The following is a 16,784-nucleotide window of genomic DNA, read 5'->3' as shown; positions in this document are numbered from 1 at the left end:
TGAAGACCTCTGAGGGTCACTCAGGTTACAGGGGTCCATTCTCCACCAAGCTCTGGGGTGGGGTACAGGAGACATAGCAGTTTGAAAAATAATTTCTGCAGGGCAAGGGATGAATAGATGGAGCAGTATGGATCTTTAGGGCCATGAAACTACTTCGTATGATACTATACTGGTGATACATGTCATTATACATTTGTCAAAGCTCATAGAACATACAACACTAAGAGCGAACCATAATGTAGGCTATGGACTTTGGGTGATGATGTGTCAATGTAGGTTCATTAACTGTCACAGATGTGCCACTGTCAAAAGGGAATTTGGTAGTGTGGAAGGTTGGGCATCTGTGAGATGAGTGTAGTCCCTAGAAAGTCTCTGGGCCTTCTGCTAGGTTTTTCTGTAAACTGTTTTATGCTCTAAAAAGTCTATTAGGGACACCTGGGTGTCTCAGCGGTTGAGCATCTGCCTTCGGCTCAGGGTGTGATCCTGGGGTCCTGGGATCAAGTCCCACATCAGGCTCCCTGCATGGAGCCTTGTTCTCCCTCTGCCTGTGTCCCTGCCTCTCTCTCTGTGTCTCTCATGAGTAAATAAATAAAATCTTTTTAAAAAATAAATAAATAGGGATCTCTGGGTGGCACAGCGGTTTGGCGCCTGCCTTTGGCCCGGGGCGTGATCCTGGAGACCCGGGATCGGGTCCCATGTCGGGCTCCCTGCATGGAGCCTGCTTCTCCCTCTGCCTGTGTCTCTGCCTGTCTGTGTGACTATCATGAATGAATAAATAAAATCTTTAAAAAAAATAATAAATAAATAAATAAATAAATAAATAAATAAATAAATAAGAAGTCTATTAAAGTAAAATTTAAAGAAAATCATTTCTCATTCATTGTTTAAAATATCTCTTAGCTTAAGGGGACAGATTTAGTGTGTTTAATATTGGATAGGGAGGTAAGTAGCATATAGTGGTTAAGACTATAGCCTTTAGGGATCCCTGGGTGGCGCAGCGGTTTGGCGCCTGCCTTTAGCCCAGGGAGCGATCCTGGAGACCCGGGATCAAATCTCACGTCAGGCTCCCGGTGCATGGAGCCTGCTTCTCCCTCTGCCTATGTCTCTGCCTCTCTCTCTCTCTCTCTCTCTGTGACTATCATAAATAAATTTTAAAAAATTTAAAATAAATTAAAAAAATAAAATTCAGATTATTAAAAAAAAAAGACTATAGCCTTTAGCCAGATCTCTAATGCTGCCACTTGTCAGCTGTTGTGACTTTAGATAAATTACTTAACCTCTCTGCGCTCTGTTTTTCCCATCTGTAAAATGGAAAGAATAATAATCTGTCTCATAAAGTTCTTTTAAGGAGTCAATGCATGCAAAGCACATAATGGACAGTGAATGCTCACTAATTAAGTGTACCTATCCCAATTATTTAAAAAATATTTGCTAGATAGCACTTTTAAAGATTTTATTTATTTATTTGAGAGAGAGGGAGAGAGAGCATGAGTTGGGTGGGAGGGCAGAGGGAGAAGCCAACTCCCCTGGGATCATGACCTGAGCCAAAGGCAGATGCTTAAACAACTGACTGCCTCTCTAGGTAGCACACTTTTAAAATTCGATTATTATTGCAGGAAAGGTCAGCAAATCTGGAAACTGCCTTTCTATAAAAGAAGACTAAGTAAAAAAAAAAAAAAGAAGAAGAAGACTAAGTAATTTGTTTTGTTTTGACATATGTTTTATTTACTTTCCACCAGTTAACCAGTGAACCTCTCATGGTACAAAACGTGTTAATGGTCATAGCTCATCTCACGTTAAGACATTGTTGGGGTGCCTGGGTGATGCAGTCAGTTAAGTGTCTGACTCTTGGTTTCAGCTCAAGTCGTGATCTCAGGGTCGTGATCTCAGGGTTGTGAGATCAAGCCCTGAGTCAGAGTCCGTGCTCAGCCGGAATTCTGCTTGAGAATCTCTCCCTCTCCCTCTGGTCCTCCCCACTGCGTTTGTGTGCTCTCTCTCTCTCTCTCTCTCTCTCTCTCTCTCTCTCTCAAATAAATAAATAAATCTTTAAAAAAATATATTGTCTTCAATGATCACAAAGAATCCCGTTTCTGTGCACCATTTTATGACGTGTCGCTGTGATATAGAGAACAAAGCAAGGGCACCAGGTCCATCTCTATATTATAAAACTATTTTTTTTCTTTTTTAAGAAAAGATATAAATAACCAGAAATACAAGCTCTGATCATTTCCTTCCCCTTCATTCTCCACTCAATTTCAGTGACTACGGCCTGACGGAGGGAAGCAAATTAATGTGCCTAAAACTTTACCTTGGCCTTCCATCTGTATTCACGATCATAAATTGCCATTATTTTTCCCATTTGCCACCTGGTCCCACAGCAAATTATTTAGAAAGGAGGGAAATATAATTTTTTAAAACATCTAACCACATAGTAGTTACAAGAAAGAAAACGTGCCCCTTAAAGTAAAAAAGATCAGGAAATGGTTAGCCGGCCTATATTTTTTTGTTTTTTCAGGCTAGCCAGCCTACATTTTTTGTTTTTTCATTCTTTTTGTTTTGTTTTTCTTTTTCTTTTTTTTTTTTTTTTTACCAACAGTGGGCTCTTTCTGTGCTTGCACGAGTTCTAACAACAATACCTACTGGTGTTTGCGGACAGTTAATGAGACGCATAATTTTCTTTTCTGTGAGTTCGCCACTGGCTTTTTGGAGTATTTTGATATGAATACAGATCCTTATCAGGTAAGTCCATATGTTTTCGTTTTATGAAGGTTGTTGAAAATGAAACAGCCAGAACATGAGCATAACTCTATCGTCCTGGCCTCCTCATCCACAGCTCACAAACGCAGTGCACACGGTGGAACGGGGCATTTTGAATCAGCTGCACGTTCAACTCATGGAGCTCAGAAGCTGTCAGGGGTACAAGCAGTGCAACCCAAGACCTAAGGGCCTTGAAGTTGGTAAGGGGGAAAAAGGGTTGTGGTTTTTTTTCCTATATTTCCTGGAAAATTCTTTGTGTTGTCGAGTTTTCCACCTTTGAAACGTCTGTATGCGTAGAAACACAAGAGTTTGGGATTCATTCAGGGGAGACTTTCCAGGCAATTCCAAATATAACGTGTTCTCTCAGCTTACCTCTGGGAGCATTAATGAAAAATGTAACGCACCAAAAGATCTGGTGAGAATTTTATTCCAGTTTCTCCCACACGTCTGTTCTACTAGTAAACTCTCCTGGTAGAAGCACTCACTGGCAGGTTGGATGAAAGCATTGGGGACTTATTGGTTATTGCTGCCAATAGACAGAACATATTCTCTAGGTAAACCAGGATATCCTAATTTTTTAAGTGAATTTGGATGGAAACACACAATGCCCTGTTTCTGCTTATCACTGTTGGGAGCTGCCCCAGTGGGATCCCTACCCGTGACACAGTGAATTAGATTTCTTTTACCAGGATTTCCTCTCTGAAGTTAGAGATACTTGAGTAATTCACTGTCCTGGGGCCTAAGAGCGTTAGAGGGCCCATACGGAATCAGCCAGATGTTCCCTCCCGGGGCCACAGTGTTAAACTCACTTATCTCCCCTCTGGTTCATAAGGCTGCAGTTCTTTTCAGCCTGTCCAGCCCTTTCCCAGTTGATGAGAACACTGACTTTCTCATAATTCCTGTAGAAATGTAAATTCCTGCAGTCCACAGAAGGAAGGAGAGAGAGCTGGTGCTGGCCAGGGCTTGCCAGCAGCGCAGCATGTCAACCCCAAAAGGGTGAACCGTGGGGCTCCCTGGCAGTGGGGAGCACTTTGCAGGGACCCGTTGTGTGCAGCTGGGTTTTCCCAGTGCCCCTAACAGCCGGTGTCTCTGGGTCCCTGGCTCATGTGACTGGGGGCGGGGGACACCCATCCCCAAAGGAGCAACGTCTGCCACCTGTCATTTGCACATGGTAGGGCGCCAAGGCTTTCAAGCTGTGAAGGTCCCATAAGAAATTCTAGAGGGGTCACCTCACAGCTATCTTCTCCGTTAACATCGTCATCAGATGAGTTGCCAGCCAGAAAAGTCCAGTCCTGACTTGCAAAATGGGTCTTTTGGTCACGACTGCACTTGGCTCGAGCCTTTTCAGATATCCTGCTTACTTGTTCTAGCTTTTCCTCAAATCTTCGCCCTCCACACACCAAAAAGAAAGGAAAAAATGTAAAAGCCCAATAAGGCTTAGAAATTAAACCGCTTATTAGAGGCCCTAGCAAAATTACACCCTGACATTTCTCCCCCAAAGGACCACACTCTCTTAATGGGTGATGATGTAACTGCCCCGGGAAGGCTGACAGTCTCTTGATGGGATGACACACCAGGGGGAGCCCGTGATTGCTGTTCGGCCGAAAGTAGTCCTCTCCACCTTCTAGATCGTTCCTAAGCGAGAGGATTATTGGCCTTTGTTCCCCCCCTAAGTGTTTTGTCTAAAAATAACCATAATTTTACTGAGCCTGACTGGAAGTACTTCTCTTACTACTTTTAAATGGGCCCTCCTCCTTTCCCACTGCACTCCCTTTTCATGTGAACTCCTCTACATTTTATCTCAGACCTTTTTATTTTTTAGCTTTCCATGCTCATTTTGAAGCTGTCTACTAGAAAAGCTCTATGGGACTTTAGCCCTGTCTGTACTTAACACAATCTGTTTCTTTCTAGGATTTAGATGTTGTGCATGGAGAACTACATAGTGAATGGTTTTATGAGTTCTAAAGCTAACATAAATTACTCTTGTATTTTCCTATATCAGGAAATAAAGATGGAGGAAGCTATGACCTACACAGGTATTCACACTTTTTTATTCTCCCCCGCAGCTTCTTTCCCAATAATTGCATGATCCAGCCATTTCAACTAATTTCCGTTTCTCACCGTGTTGCGCAGAGCGTAGTGCGGGGTGCATGCATGTGCTAACAGCATTCGCCGCCATATTGTGTCATTGGTCACAGATCTGTCACTTCGCTTTTAATCAGCTGTCACGGCAGGATGTCTCTCAGAGCATTTACTCCATGTGTGTTTGCTCATTAGATGATGCTTTTAAGCATGGAATGATGTGAAAGGGGGAAAAAAACCCAGAATGACCTTCGGGGGCCCTGGGGAGAGGTCGGGACAATGATTTCCCTTGTGGTGCTTGCACGCTGACGTGTGGAGAGGCTTCCTGGAACCTAGTTAAGAGGTTCTTGTGAACCATGATGTCAAGGACCCAAAAGGAGCAATGGGAATTTTAAGAGCATTCTGCAGCTGAAGGTGGGGGAAAGAGAAGGAGCTTCTTGGTCAAGAGGCCTTAATTAACCTGGGTGGTGAAAAGCAGAGGTGATATGATTCAGAAGGCTCCGCAGGGTGGTGGTGAGTGAGGAGAAGGCACCGGGGTCCCGGACAGAGAGGTCTGTGCATTAGCACGGAGACCATACGCCTGACACACCCAAACTGCATAAACAGGCCTCAGCCCAGCCACCTTGTTCCCTCCGACCCCCACCTGCCCCTCTCATCTCATCGTGTTCTGGAGCGGGGGACCCACACACCTGTCATCGTCAGCGCTTGATAATTTTCCATTCTGAGTATAGACCTTGGGTGGATTTGTCAGAAATGTGTCATGTGGGGCAGGAGGGGACTGCCCTTATCACCTCTACTGTGGGGAAACTGAGGCACCGTGTGTCGACAGGCATCCTCATTCATGATGAATCCATCAAAGGAGCATGGACTTGCTTGGTGCCATGCCGGGGCACCCTGTTTGCCCCACTGCCCCCCCTCCAGCCTCCTGATTGGTCTCAGATTCCTCCTCTTCCAACCAGGAGCCAAACAACAGGAAAGGGAGGGAGAGGGGGATGTAAACAACTAATAGGACTGTGGGAGGATACTTAATAACCACGTGTGTATCTCTTCTTTTTCTCTCCTCTCCTGTCTCCTCTCCTTTCCTGGCTGCGCCCCCACCCCGACCCCACATCACCCCAGCACACGTAGGACAGAGCAGAAGAACCCTCTCTTAAGCTGGTCTCACCCGGGATATGGGCTGACGAGGTAATATCCCACACACCAGCACTCTTTGCCTGCCTCCCAGGGGCCACACTGAGACATTTCCAAAGTGTGACATTTTAAGTGGACCTAACACTAAATATTGACTCTACGGCTATTTTATGATGCACTCAATTTTACAGCGAAGGGATGTTCAGGGGAGCTGAGCTCTCTTTTACTCCATGTCATGAACGAGGTAAAAGGATATTAAGAGGCTATTTAAGAGACAGGGCCTGGTCAGAGCTGAGTCAGAGAGCCATTCTCCGTGAAGTCCTCCCCAAACGAGGACACATTTGAGATGAGGGATGTGTAACTGCACTCCTGGTCATAATTCAGTGGGAGGCATCTGGGACTCCTCTTTCCCTGTGCCACTGCCACTCAATCCATCATTTGGCAGGTCGTTTGTCACAGCCTTGGTAAACTCGTTGTTGATGGGGTCGCCTGTCTGAGAATGTGACTGTGCAAGGTGACAGAGGGTTACCTTTCCCCTCCACCTTCCTTATCAAAGGACAGATGTAAGGATACCCCAACTCACAATGACTGGCATTTTCGGATCCCACTATTTCATAAGGCAGGGGACAAGCTGTCTTTCAGTGGCTATCCACGTTGTAGGCCAGAAGTCACAAAATAGGGTGACTCAGGGAGCATCTGCTTGTCACACCTGGGGACTCTCTGGACGCCCAAATACAGTGTTTGACGTGGCCTCACCTGCTCATTGTGTCCTATTGGACTGAAAGGAAACAGATGCCAGGCAAGCCACGGTCTGTGTGGAACTGCTGAGAAAACCGTCTCCAGATGGTGTCTGAGGGATACGGCCCTCCAGCGACGGCACGACTGACAGGGTTCAGAAGCCTTGATTCTTCAATTTTGATTTCCTTTTTTTTTTCTAGAAAACTAATTAAATGCATTTTTAATCATAAAACTTCACTATAAAAGACCTTGAGAAAAAAGGTTGACAACCAAGCCTGAAGAAATTGAAATGTGAGCCTGAAGAAATTGAAATTTGAAAATTCAACAGAATGTTTCAGAAAACATCTTTTTTTTTTAAAGATTTTATTTATTTATTCATGAGGGACGCAGAGAGAGAGAGAGGCAGAGACACAGGCAGAGGGAGAAGCAGGCTCCATGTGGGGAGCCCGATGTGGGACTCGATCCCAGGACCCCAGGATCAGGCCCTGGGCTGAAGCCAACCAGGTGCCCCCAGGAAACATCTTTCTTGCACAAAATTGACTGTGTGATAGTTTTGACCACCTTCCATTTTGTGGGTTTGAAGACATTAATCTTTAGATTTGCTTAAACAGCCTTCGGAAAGCAAGCCCGTTCCCTGTTCAACATCCTTATTTATTTTATTTATTTACGGCCGTGGTGTGTGCCTGGGACCGGCCCCCAGGCAGCTCTGCTTACTCACTCCGGTCATTTTCCAGCCAGGACAGGCACCGAGGACGGGCACCGCGCAGAAAGTGGCCTCTGTGACTCAGAAGATCATTTCTGGCTCGAGTTGAAAGCAATCATTTCTGTGTCGCAAAATAGAATAGGATCAGCAGGGTGAGAGGGTGTTTATTTTTTCCCATTGCTTAGGAAAGCTAACACGCTGCCCTTTGATGTCCAGGAAATGCTCCTGGCAGGCACAGGGTGGGGTGGCCGTCAGTTCCTGGCGGCCTCACACAGCCAGGGCTGCTGCCCTGCCCACGGTGCCCCCCCCCCCCCGCCGGGAGGCCAGGAGGCCCATGGTGCTTCAGCCGCAGCAGCCACACTTTGGCACACATTGCTTTTGCAGGTTTTTTAAAAAGATTTTATTTATTCATGAGAGACACAGAGAGAGGGAGAGACACAGGCAAAGGGAGAAGCAGGCTCCCTATGGGAAGCCTGATGTAGGACTCGATCCCAGGACCCCGGGATCACGACCTAAGCCAAAAGCAGATGCTCAACCACTGAGCCACCCAGGTGCCCCGCTTTTGTGTGTTTTGATTCATCTACCCTGGAGCCACAGCTCATGCTTTGCAGGTGGACATAGGTGAGCTAGCTGCGTGTTAGGGCCTGATCAGTACTGAGGAGCTAGTCTGCCTTGGGTTCAAGTCCTGCCTCCCTAGTAAGAAGCTGAGAACAGAGCCTGGCACGTATCAAGCGCTAGTAACGATGAGTATTATTAGTCAGATGTACACGGGATGCAAAATGTTAACATGAAAAAAACAAAAAAAAACGTTAATATGAAGGAGACAGTACGTGAAAGGGAATAGTGACATTATAATTCCCAGGAATGTTCCTGAATTTTATAAGAAACACTAAAAGAGCTATTCATCAGCACCAACATCTCCTTCATCACTCTTTGGTAATTCAGAGTCCAGTCTTCTTTCCGAACTGCTTGAATTTCCAGAAGGACAAAACCCAACCTCCACTGCCCTGCTCTGTGTTATTTTAATGAAGCTTCACCTGGTTCTCTTCTCTCTGTCACATCTCAGGACTCCATTTCATTTTTCTCTCTGTATTTCTTTCCAGTTCTATTGAAAAATAATTTGACACGCATCACAGTACAAGCCCATTTGTCTTTTAAGTTGCCTTGCTAGCTCTGTTGGACTTTTCTGTTTAAGATGCTTGATCAAGAGTTGGGTCAAGGTCAGGGTTTGGGGTTAAAGGGACCAGCCTCCTCAGGTAATGGAGGATTGAGGGTCAGAGTTGTCAAGGCATGGGTCAGAGGCAGGGCCACTGTGTGGGACACACAGGCACTGAAACCAGCCCAAACTCTGCTAGACACACCATGCCAACTGGTGGGGCAAGTTTCTCTTCACACACCAGTGGCCACTCTGGTCAGGCTCCGGGGCAGGGATGAGTCAGGATTCATCTAAGCTCCCAAAGAAAGTTCAAAATTTTGTCTTACTTTTCCAGTGGTACTTCTACTCCCAATGCCTTATTTGTTGTACTGTAGAGGAAGAAACACAAGTGTCGCAGGACTCTCAGACCCTTCCCTCCAAACTGAGGAGTGAAATCTACCTCTAATTGGCTTCAAAATTGAGAGGACGATGAGAGGGGGAAAACTAATCCTCTTTCATCCATTCAATAAATAAAGAAGGAAAGAATCTATATGGCCACGTCTATGCAAGCCACTGCCTTCTAAGTGAACAGAGTCAAGTATTCCCATTACAATACAGAAAACAAAGTGCTCTAACAGGAGAGGACATGATGCTCTAAGAGCCGTGTGGGGCCCCAAACCCGACCCCGAGGAATCCAGAGAAGCTTCCCAGGGAGGTGGCATTTAACGCTGCATGCGGAAGGCAACGCTGGCATGATCTGGAACATTGATCTAGAGTACTGAAGGAAGAAAACCATTCTGTGAACGATATTTGATAACAAAGTTGAATAGTGAGAGGTTTATCAAAGAAAGCTAGAATTTTGAAGGACATTTACCTTCACATTAATGGATAAAAAAATCAGGGACTCCGGGGTGGCCCAGTGGTTGAGCATCTGCCTTCAGTTCAGGTCGTGATCCCAGGGTCCTGGAATCCAGTTCTGCATCGGGCTCCCCACAGGGAGCCTGCTTCTCCCTCTGCCTATCTGTCTGCCTCTCTGTGTGTCTCTCATGAATAAATAAATAAAATCTTTTTAAAAATGGGTTTAAAAATCAGCGGGTTTTTTTTTTTACTAAATAAGTGTTAAGAAAGAGAAAATTATGTGCATTTGTCTCAATAAGCAGGTTTGTGCCTTTAATCAGCCATTGACTACAAAGTTATTCATCTATAGATAAATGACATAACTTCATTTATTTATAGTTCTATACTGCCTTCTTAGTTGAACGTTCATAGTCTTGTATTTGTAAAATAAATAGGTATTCTTGCAATTCATCAATAAAATTAGCGCACAGGAAATCTTCTACGCGTAACAATTAAAAAGGTATTTACGATTGATTGGCTTTTAGTTATTTTGCAGGATGCCGAATTCAGAGTCTCTGAAATCTCAAAACCTAAAGCAAATTCCATTTCAATATAAAACGTGTTGGGTTTCAAGCAGCATGAATGCCATCCACAAGGCACACTGATTTGGTCCCAAATATTGAAAGCCGTGTGCCTTCATAAAAGCATTCAGAGAGCACAGAAAAACAGAGAAGGGCTTCAGAGAATGGAATGGATGTAAGAGCAGATACTCTGTTCAGGTTCTTTCAATTTCGAAAATCAAATTAATGCCTTCAGAACTGAAACCTGGGAAGGGAAGTAGCCACATCAATGAAATCAACCTTCCGGTTAGCAATGATCAACAAAATTACAAATGCTTATGAATTTCTAAATGACCTATTACTTGCTCCTTGAAATGATAGACACTTAGCCGGATGAAAGTGAAAGTTTGCTTCTGAGCACTTGTCCCCAGAATCATCTATAGGTGGGTGCTGTAATGGAGGGGCTCCCACCATGCTGAGGAAACCCAAGGATGGGAAGAGGAGGGTCACAAAAGGCTTTGTGAAGCGAATGATGCTCACATTTAATTGTGAAGGCTGAGAGCTGACTCAGATGATGAGGCAGGGGAGCACATTCCAGACATAAATGTCGGTGCTGAGGAGGGAGCCTGGTGCTTTCAGAAAACTGCATTGATGGTGGAGCTTCGCAGAGGCCATGTGGGAAGTAGGAACAGAGCAGACTGAAGAAGTCAGTAGGGATCAGGCATTCTCTCTAGAAACCATTCTTTCTGCTTCTAGGGACACCAATAGCCCTTGCTGATTAGAACACTGCTCCAGAAGAGACACAGTTGCACACCTACATGATCTCTGCTACCTGTGCATAGAGTGGGACATACTTAACTGGCTATGTTGGGGTTTTTGGTTTGTTTGTTTTTTAAGATTTATTTATTTCTTCATGAGAGACCTAGAGAAAGAGAGGCAGAGACATAGGCAGAGGGAGAAGCAGGCTCCATGCAGGGAGCCCAAAGCGGGATTTGATCCTGGGACTCCAGGATCATGCCCTGGGCTGGAGGTAGATACTCAACTGCTGAGCCACCCAGGTGTCCCACTGGTTATGTTTTTAAATATTTATTTATTTATTTATTTATTTATTTATTTATTTATTTATTTATTTGAGAGAGCAGGGGAGAGGCAGAGGGAGAGAGAGAATCTCAAGCAGACTCCCTGCTGAGCACAGAGCTCATCACAGGGCTTGATCTCATGACCCTGAGATCATGACCTGATCTGAAATCAAGAGTCACCCAGGCACCCCTCAGAATATCTTATAAAGAGCTCCATGACATCTGTTTGGTGGTCTCACTTTTGATTACTTGGTTAAGGTGTTGTTTGCTAGGTTAATCCACCATAGAATTACTATTTTTCTTTTTTAATTAGTAATTCATCCACTAGCTTTTGAGGAATTCATAATTCTTGCCTTAATCATTTTGATGACTGAAAAGTGATAATTTTTACAGCTTCATTATTCTTGCTACATTTTTTTTTAATTTTTATTTACTTATGATAGTCACACAGTGAGAGAGAGAGAGGGGCAGAGACACAGGCAGAGGGAGAAGCAGGTTCCATGCACCGGGAGCCTGACGTGAGATTCGATCCCGGGTCTCCAGGATCATGCCCTGGGCCAAAGGCAAGCGCCAAACCGCTGCGCCACCCAGGGATCCCTCTTGCTACATTTCTTAAGTGGTACTCTACTATAGAGAAAAAGCTTCTCTTTTTCTTGTATGTATGTATGTATGTGTAGCAATAAAGGATTCACAGATCCTTATTTTATCCCATGGATATCCTTTTGCTACCATTATTTATTTTGATGAATAAAATGTCCCAGTTTTGGCCAATGATGTCCCTTCAGGTGGCTTCTGCATCCTTTGGTATGTCCTCATCATCTTTAGAGCATTCCATTGCTTTCAGACCTAACTATGTTCCAGGTTCATCTTGTATTTTCACTCCCCCACATCTGGAATCAGCTGTTTCTCCAAAGAATCCCAGTTCCTTTTAAGTGGGGAGTGGCATGTGGACAGAGTTAAAATACACACATTCGGATATTGGACAGCCATTCCTATTTCTGCAGATATGGAGCTACGTGTGGACGTAGCTATCTAGATATATTGAATACTGCATGTTCGTCCTGATACCTCTAATTCTTTTTTTTTTTAAGATTTTATTTATTTATTCATGAGAGACAGAGAGAGAGGCAGAGACACAGACAGAGGGAGAAGCAGGCTCTATGCAGGGAGCCTGACATGGGACTTGATCCCAGGTCTCCAGGATCAGACCCCGGGCTGCAGGCAGCGCTAAACCGTTGAGCCACCAGGGCTGCCCTGATACCTCTAATTCTAATTCAACAGCTCCGGGTTCCTTCTAGTCTTCCAACTTTCCATATGATAACTTCCTTTTCCAGCAGTAAGTAGTCTAGTTCCTGTTACCCTCAATGGCCTAACTCACCTGTTAAATGCTACAGCGCACAGCAATTTCAGAATTGCCAGATCATCCAGCTGTAAACACAAACGTGCTAACTCAAGTTCAGTGTCTTTTTCAGGTCTTTCTGTCTTTAGAAGGAGAAATAAAGAGCACCGTATTTAAAGTTACTCGGGCTAGTTCTGTGCTCCCTCCTCCTTTATTTATGGTTATGTTACTCATTTGAAACAGAGCAAAATTTGTTTATTTCTGCTCATATCCCAGTTTGGGTTCTATTTTTTTCTCACCACTAGTAGCTTAATTTTGTTTTTCAGTGTGTAATACTTTAAGGTAGTTCCAAAAGTCGAAACTGCCAACAGGACATGAATGTTAGTCCTTCCCCGCATCTCTTCCCACACATGCACCATAGGTAACAAGTCTCGTCAGTTTTCTGCTTTACTTTCCCATGTTTCTTGTCTCAGTTGTAAGCAAGTGGTGATATTTGACTTCTCTTGCTTTTTTCACACCAACAGTAGTACACTATATATACACACACACACACACACGCATATATATATACATATACACTATACACACACATATATATATACACACATACAATATTGCACTTGGTTTCTTTTTCACTTAAAATATTATTTCACTTTAAAATATATCCTCTCCACCAGTTCACAGAGATCTTCCCATTCTCTTTTCACTGCTTCATACTAATCTACTGTGTGGTTGTACCATAACGTATTCAGGCACTCTTTTGTGTATAAGCATTTCAGGCGTTCTCATATTTTGCAATTACAAATTATACTGGAGGGGATCCCTGGGTGGCTCAGCGGTTTAGCGCCTGCCTTCAGCCCACGGTGTGATCCTGGAGACCCAGGATCGAGTCCCACGTCGGGCTCCCTGCATGGAGCCTGCTTCTCCCTCTGCCTGCATATCTGCCTCTCTCTGTGTCTCTCATGAATAAATAAATAAATAAAAGTATTTTTTTTAATTATACTGGAGTTAAGAGCCTTGTGCAAATATATTTTAGGTTCTTGAGGCTATCTTCAGAGTAAGTTTCTCGTTGTGGGATTACTGGGTCAAAGGCAAATGCCTATATGAATGTATCAAACTACTGCCAAATTTCCCTCCATATGGTTTGTACCATTTTGCATTCCCATCATCAGTGTATGAGTGTTTGCTCTCCACAGCTGTCAAGCTTTTAAATTTTTTTCCAGTTAAATGAGAAAGAAAAGATATCTCAGTAGGATTGGAATTTGTATTGCTCTTATTATGAGTTGACATGTTTTTGAAAGTTTCAAGGCCATTTTACTTACTCTTGTAGATTATCTGGTTATGTCATATATGCCCACTTCTTTATATGGTTTTTGAAAGAATTATCAGGAAGAACTTACATCTTTATGATGTAGTCTTCTATCCAGGAACAAAAGATATTTTGCCACCTGGTTAAGTAAATTCTAGGTCTTTCAGGAACTTTCTAAACTATCTTCTAATAGGTTTTCCACATTTCTAGTTTATTCAGTCTCTTATCTCCTCTGTTACTGTGTGAACAGGGTTTTCCTCCATAATTAAATCCTCTTTGTGATTCTCATTTGTGTATATGTGGGCTATTGATTTCTGTATGTTAATTTTATATTCTGCTACCTTAAAAAATATTTTTATTTTTGAGTTAATTTTGTCATTGATTCTTCTGGATTTTTCAGGTGTACTTGTCTTACATTTGTGAATAGAGATAGCTTTGCTTCTTTTCCAATTCGTTGGCTCTAATTGATCCCTTTTGTCAAATTGAATGAACTAATACTTCTAGCTCAAGGTTCCCTCATTCCTGATCCATTCAGTGAGAGGGCGGGCCTTAGGACTGAGTTGTATACATCTTTGTCATGTTAAAGAACTAGCCATTGATGTGTGTGTTTTTATTACTAATGAATGTTGAATTTGTCAAAAATCTTTTTCAGCATCTATGGAGATGCTCAAATAATTTTTCTCTTTAGATCTTCCCATATGGTATATTATATTAATGGATTTGCTAAGAAGGAGCCAAGCTTTCATTCCTGGAATAAATTCCACTAGGTCATTATGTGTTATTTTCTTAATATAATATTGACTTCTCGGCTCGCCTGGGTGGCTCAGTTGATTAAATGTCTGCCTTTGGCTCGCATCTTGATCCCAGGGTCCTGGGATCTGGCTCCCTGCTCAGCAGGGAGCCTGCTTCTCCCCCTCCCTCTGCCCCCAGCTCATGCATGCATGCTTTCTCTCAAATAAATAAAATTTTACAAAATAATAATATTGAATTCTCTTCAATATTTTATTTTGGGTTTTTGTTTTTATATTAATAAATAATGCCAGTCTTGTCCTTTTCTGTTTGTCCTAGTGTTGCCTTTTCAGGTCTTGTGTTAGTTTTCTATTGCTGCTGTAACAAATCACCACACTATCTTAAACAATACACATTTATTCTTTTATTTTTAGTGGTCAGAAGTCCAAAATGGGTGTTAATGGGGCTAAAGCCATGCGGGGAGCAGGTCTGTGTTCCTTCCAGGAGCTCTAGAAAAGAAACCCTTTCCTTGTCTTTTCCCACTTCTGGAGGCTGCCTACATTCCTTGCCCACCGCCCTCTCCCCCCATCTTCAGAGCTGGCAGGGTGGGGGGGTCTTCAGATCTCTAGGTGTCTGCCTGTGTGCACATGCGCAGGCACACGCACGTGTGTGAGACCTCCACTTCTGGGCGTGCATCTTCTCATTCCCCGGCCTCCTTTTCCCTAATTAGGACCTTTGTGATTACATTGTCCCCATCTGGACACTTCAGAATCACCATCCCTTACCAACGTAATTAAATCACATCTGCAAACTCCCTTGTAAGGTAACATAGCCACAATTTCTGGGATTAGGATATGGACCTCTTTCTCTCTGCCACAGCTAGTTTGGAGATTTTCTTTGCTTTTCTATGCTTTGCTCCTCCTTGAAGCCTCCTGTGAAACCTTAGGGACCTGATGCATCTTTGTAGAATAGTTTCTTAATAACTTTCCTTTCTTTGGAAACTGCTTTATCTAAGCTTTCTATTTCTATTGGGTCAATTTCAATAAACTATTTTCTGGGCAATTACCTGTTTCATCTAGGTTTTCTAATTTATTGCTTTGAGGTCTACAAAGTGGTCTCTCATGTTTTAAATTTTGTATGTTTCAATGATTATTTCTCCCTTGTCATTTTTTATTTCATGTATGTGAACTTTCTCCCCTTTCTCTCAAGTACCTGAACTACTGATTGTTTTGATACTTTTTTAAAGAGCCAGGATTTTTATTTATTAATTAGATATGTCATTCTTCCGTTCTCTACCTAATTAATTTTTGCTTTCACCTTTATGATTTCCTTCCTGGTGCTTTCTTTTGATTCACATTGTTCTCTCTGCAGCTTTTTTTGAGTTTTGGGTTTAATTCATTTATTTTTCATGATAAAAGTGTGTAAGGTGAAGAATGCTTAAAATGATACGTAAGTATCATGCTTTATGCATCATAGGTTCTAATACATAGCATTTTCATTATCATTTTTTAAAATTCTGCACTTTTAGATTTGTATTTTACTTTTCATCCAGATGATGTTAGCTTGTAGGTGAAAGGGCTTTCTTGTTGTTACTAATTTCTTGTTTCATTGTGTCAGGGTGTTTGTAATATTTCTATTCTATGCAATTTATTAATTCTTTTTTTGTGACCTAACACAGAATCAAATAACGTGAATTCCTATGTCTGTTTGAGAAGGTGAGAAGGAGTATACTCTTGGACACATTTAAATGAGAACTATCTGATTGATTATGTATTTAGGTCTTCTGGATTATTATTTAATTTTAGTCCACTTGGCCTGTCTTAGATTGAGTATCACCTATTATATTTCCATGTACTTCACTTTGCATCTTTAACAGGTAGTTTCTTCTTTATAAAGGTAGTTGCATTCCTCCCATCCTTTGGAACTTTGTAGGATTTGTATTTTTGTCCTATTGGTTGCCTTTGAACATAAACGTTTTTAATGCCCCTAGTCCCTGTTTCTTATTTAATCCTTTATTATCTCATTGGTCAGTTTTTAATGGTGTTCTTGGACTCCCAGCTCTTACTTCAACTCTACTCTCAATGAGCTTCTTCTCTTTCAGCTTTTCTATATTTCCTCCCATTTCTAGTTACATTATTTTTACTTTGTCATATAAAATGTATATATTATCTTTCGACCCATCTCCTACCTTCATTGTACTCCTAAATCTGATAAGTACATTAAATGTTCACATTCAATCCTTTTGCTGAAGTTTCTCCAATGATTTCTTGGTTGAATGAAGACTATTCAAGAGAGCCAATATGTATAGTATTCCCTGCATTCTTACATTTAGTTTTAGAACTGTTCTTCTGTAGCCTTGATACTTGAAGAAGATTTAGATGGTTG

At 42.5% G+C, this 16,784-nt stretch overlaps 1 protein-coding gene across 10 annotated transcripts in view; it reads left to right on the top strand.

Annotated features, from left to right (window-relative positions):
• SULF1 (sulfatase 1) overlaps window positions 1-16,784 on the top strand; it is a 186,878-nt gene that overhangs the window by 155,469 nt on the left and 14,625 nt on the right. For 8 of the 10 annotated variants that reach the window (XM_055318162.1, XM_055318166.1, XM_055318167.1 and 5 more), the window contains 4 exons: window positions 2,597-2,739; window positions 2,834-2,957; window positions 4,760-4,793; window positions 5,959-6,024. In XM_055318162.1, coding sequence (XP_055174137.1) covers window positions 2,597-2,739; window positions 2,834-2,957; window positions 4,760-4,793; window positions 5,959-6,024 — 367 coding nt within the window. The remainder of the gene's footprint in view (window positions 1-2,596; window positions 2,740-2,833; window positions 2,958-4,759; window positions 4,794-5,958; window positions 6,025-16,784) is intronic. The other 2 variants (XM_055318168.1, XM_055318170.1) reach the window with 2 other exon arrangements.

This window comes from Nyctereutes procyonoides, unplaced genomic scaffold (assembly GCF_905146905.1).
Source record: "Nyctereutes procyonoides isolate TBG_1078 unplaced genomic scaffold, NYPRO_anot_genome, whole genome shotgun sequence".
Lineage (NCBI taxonomy): Eukaryota > Metazoa > Chordata > Mammalia > Carnivora > Canidae > Nyctereutes > Nyctereutes procyonoides.
The sequence above is the reverse complement of the archived record's forward strand: the minus strand, read 5'-3'. Positions and strand labels throughout refer to the sequence as shown.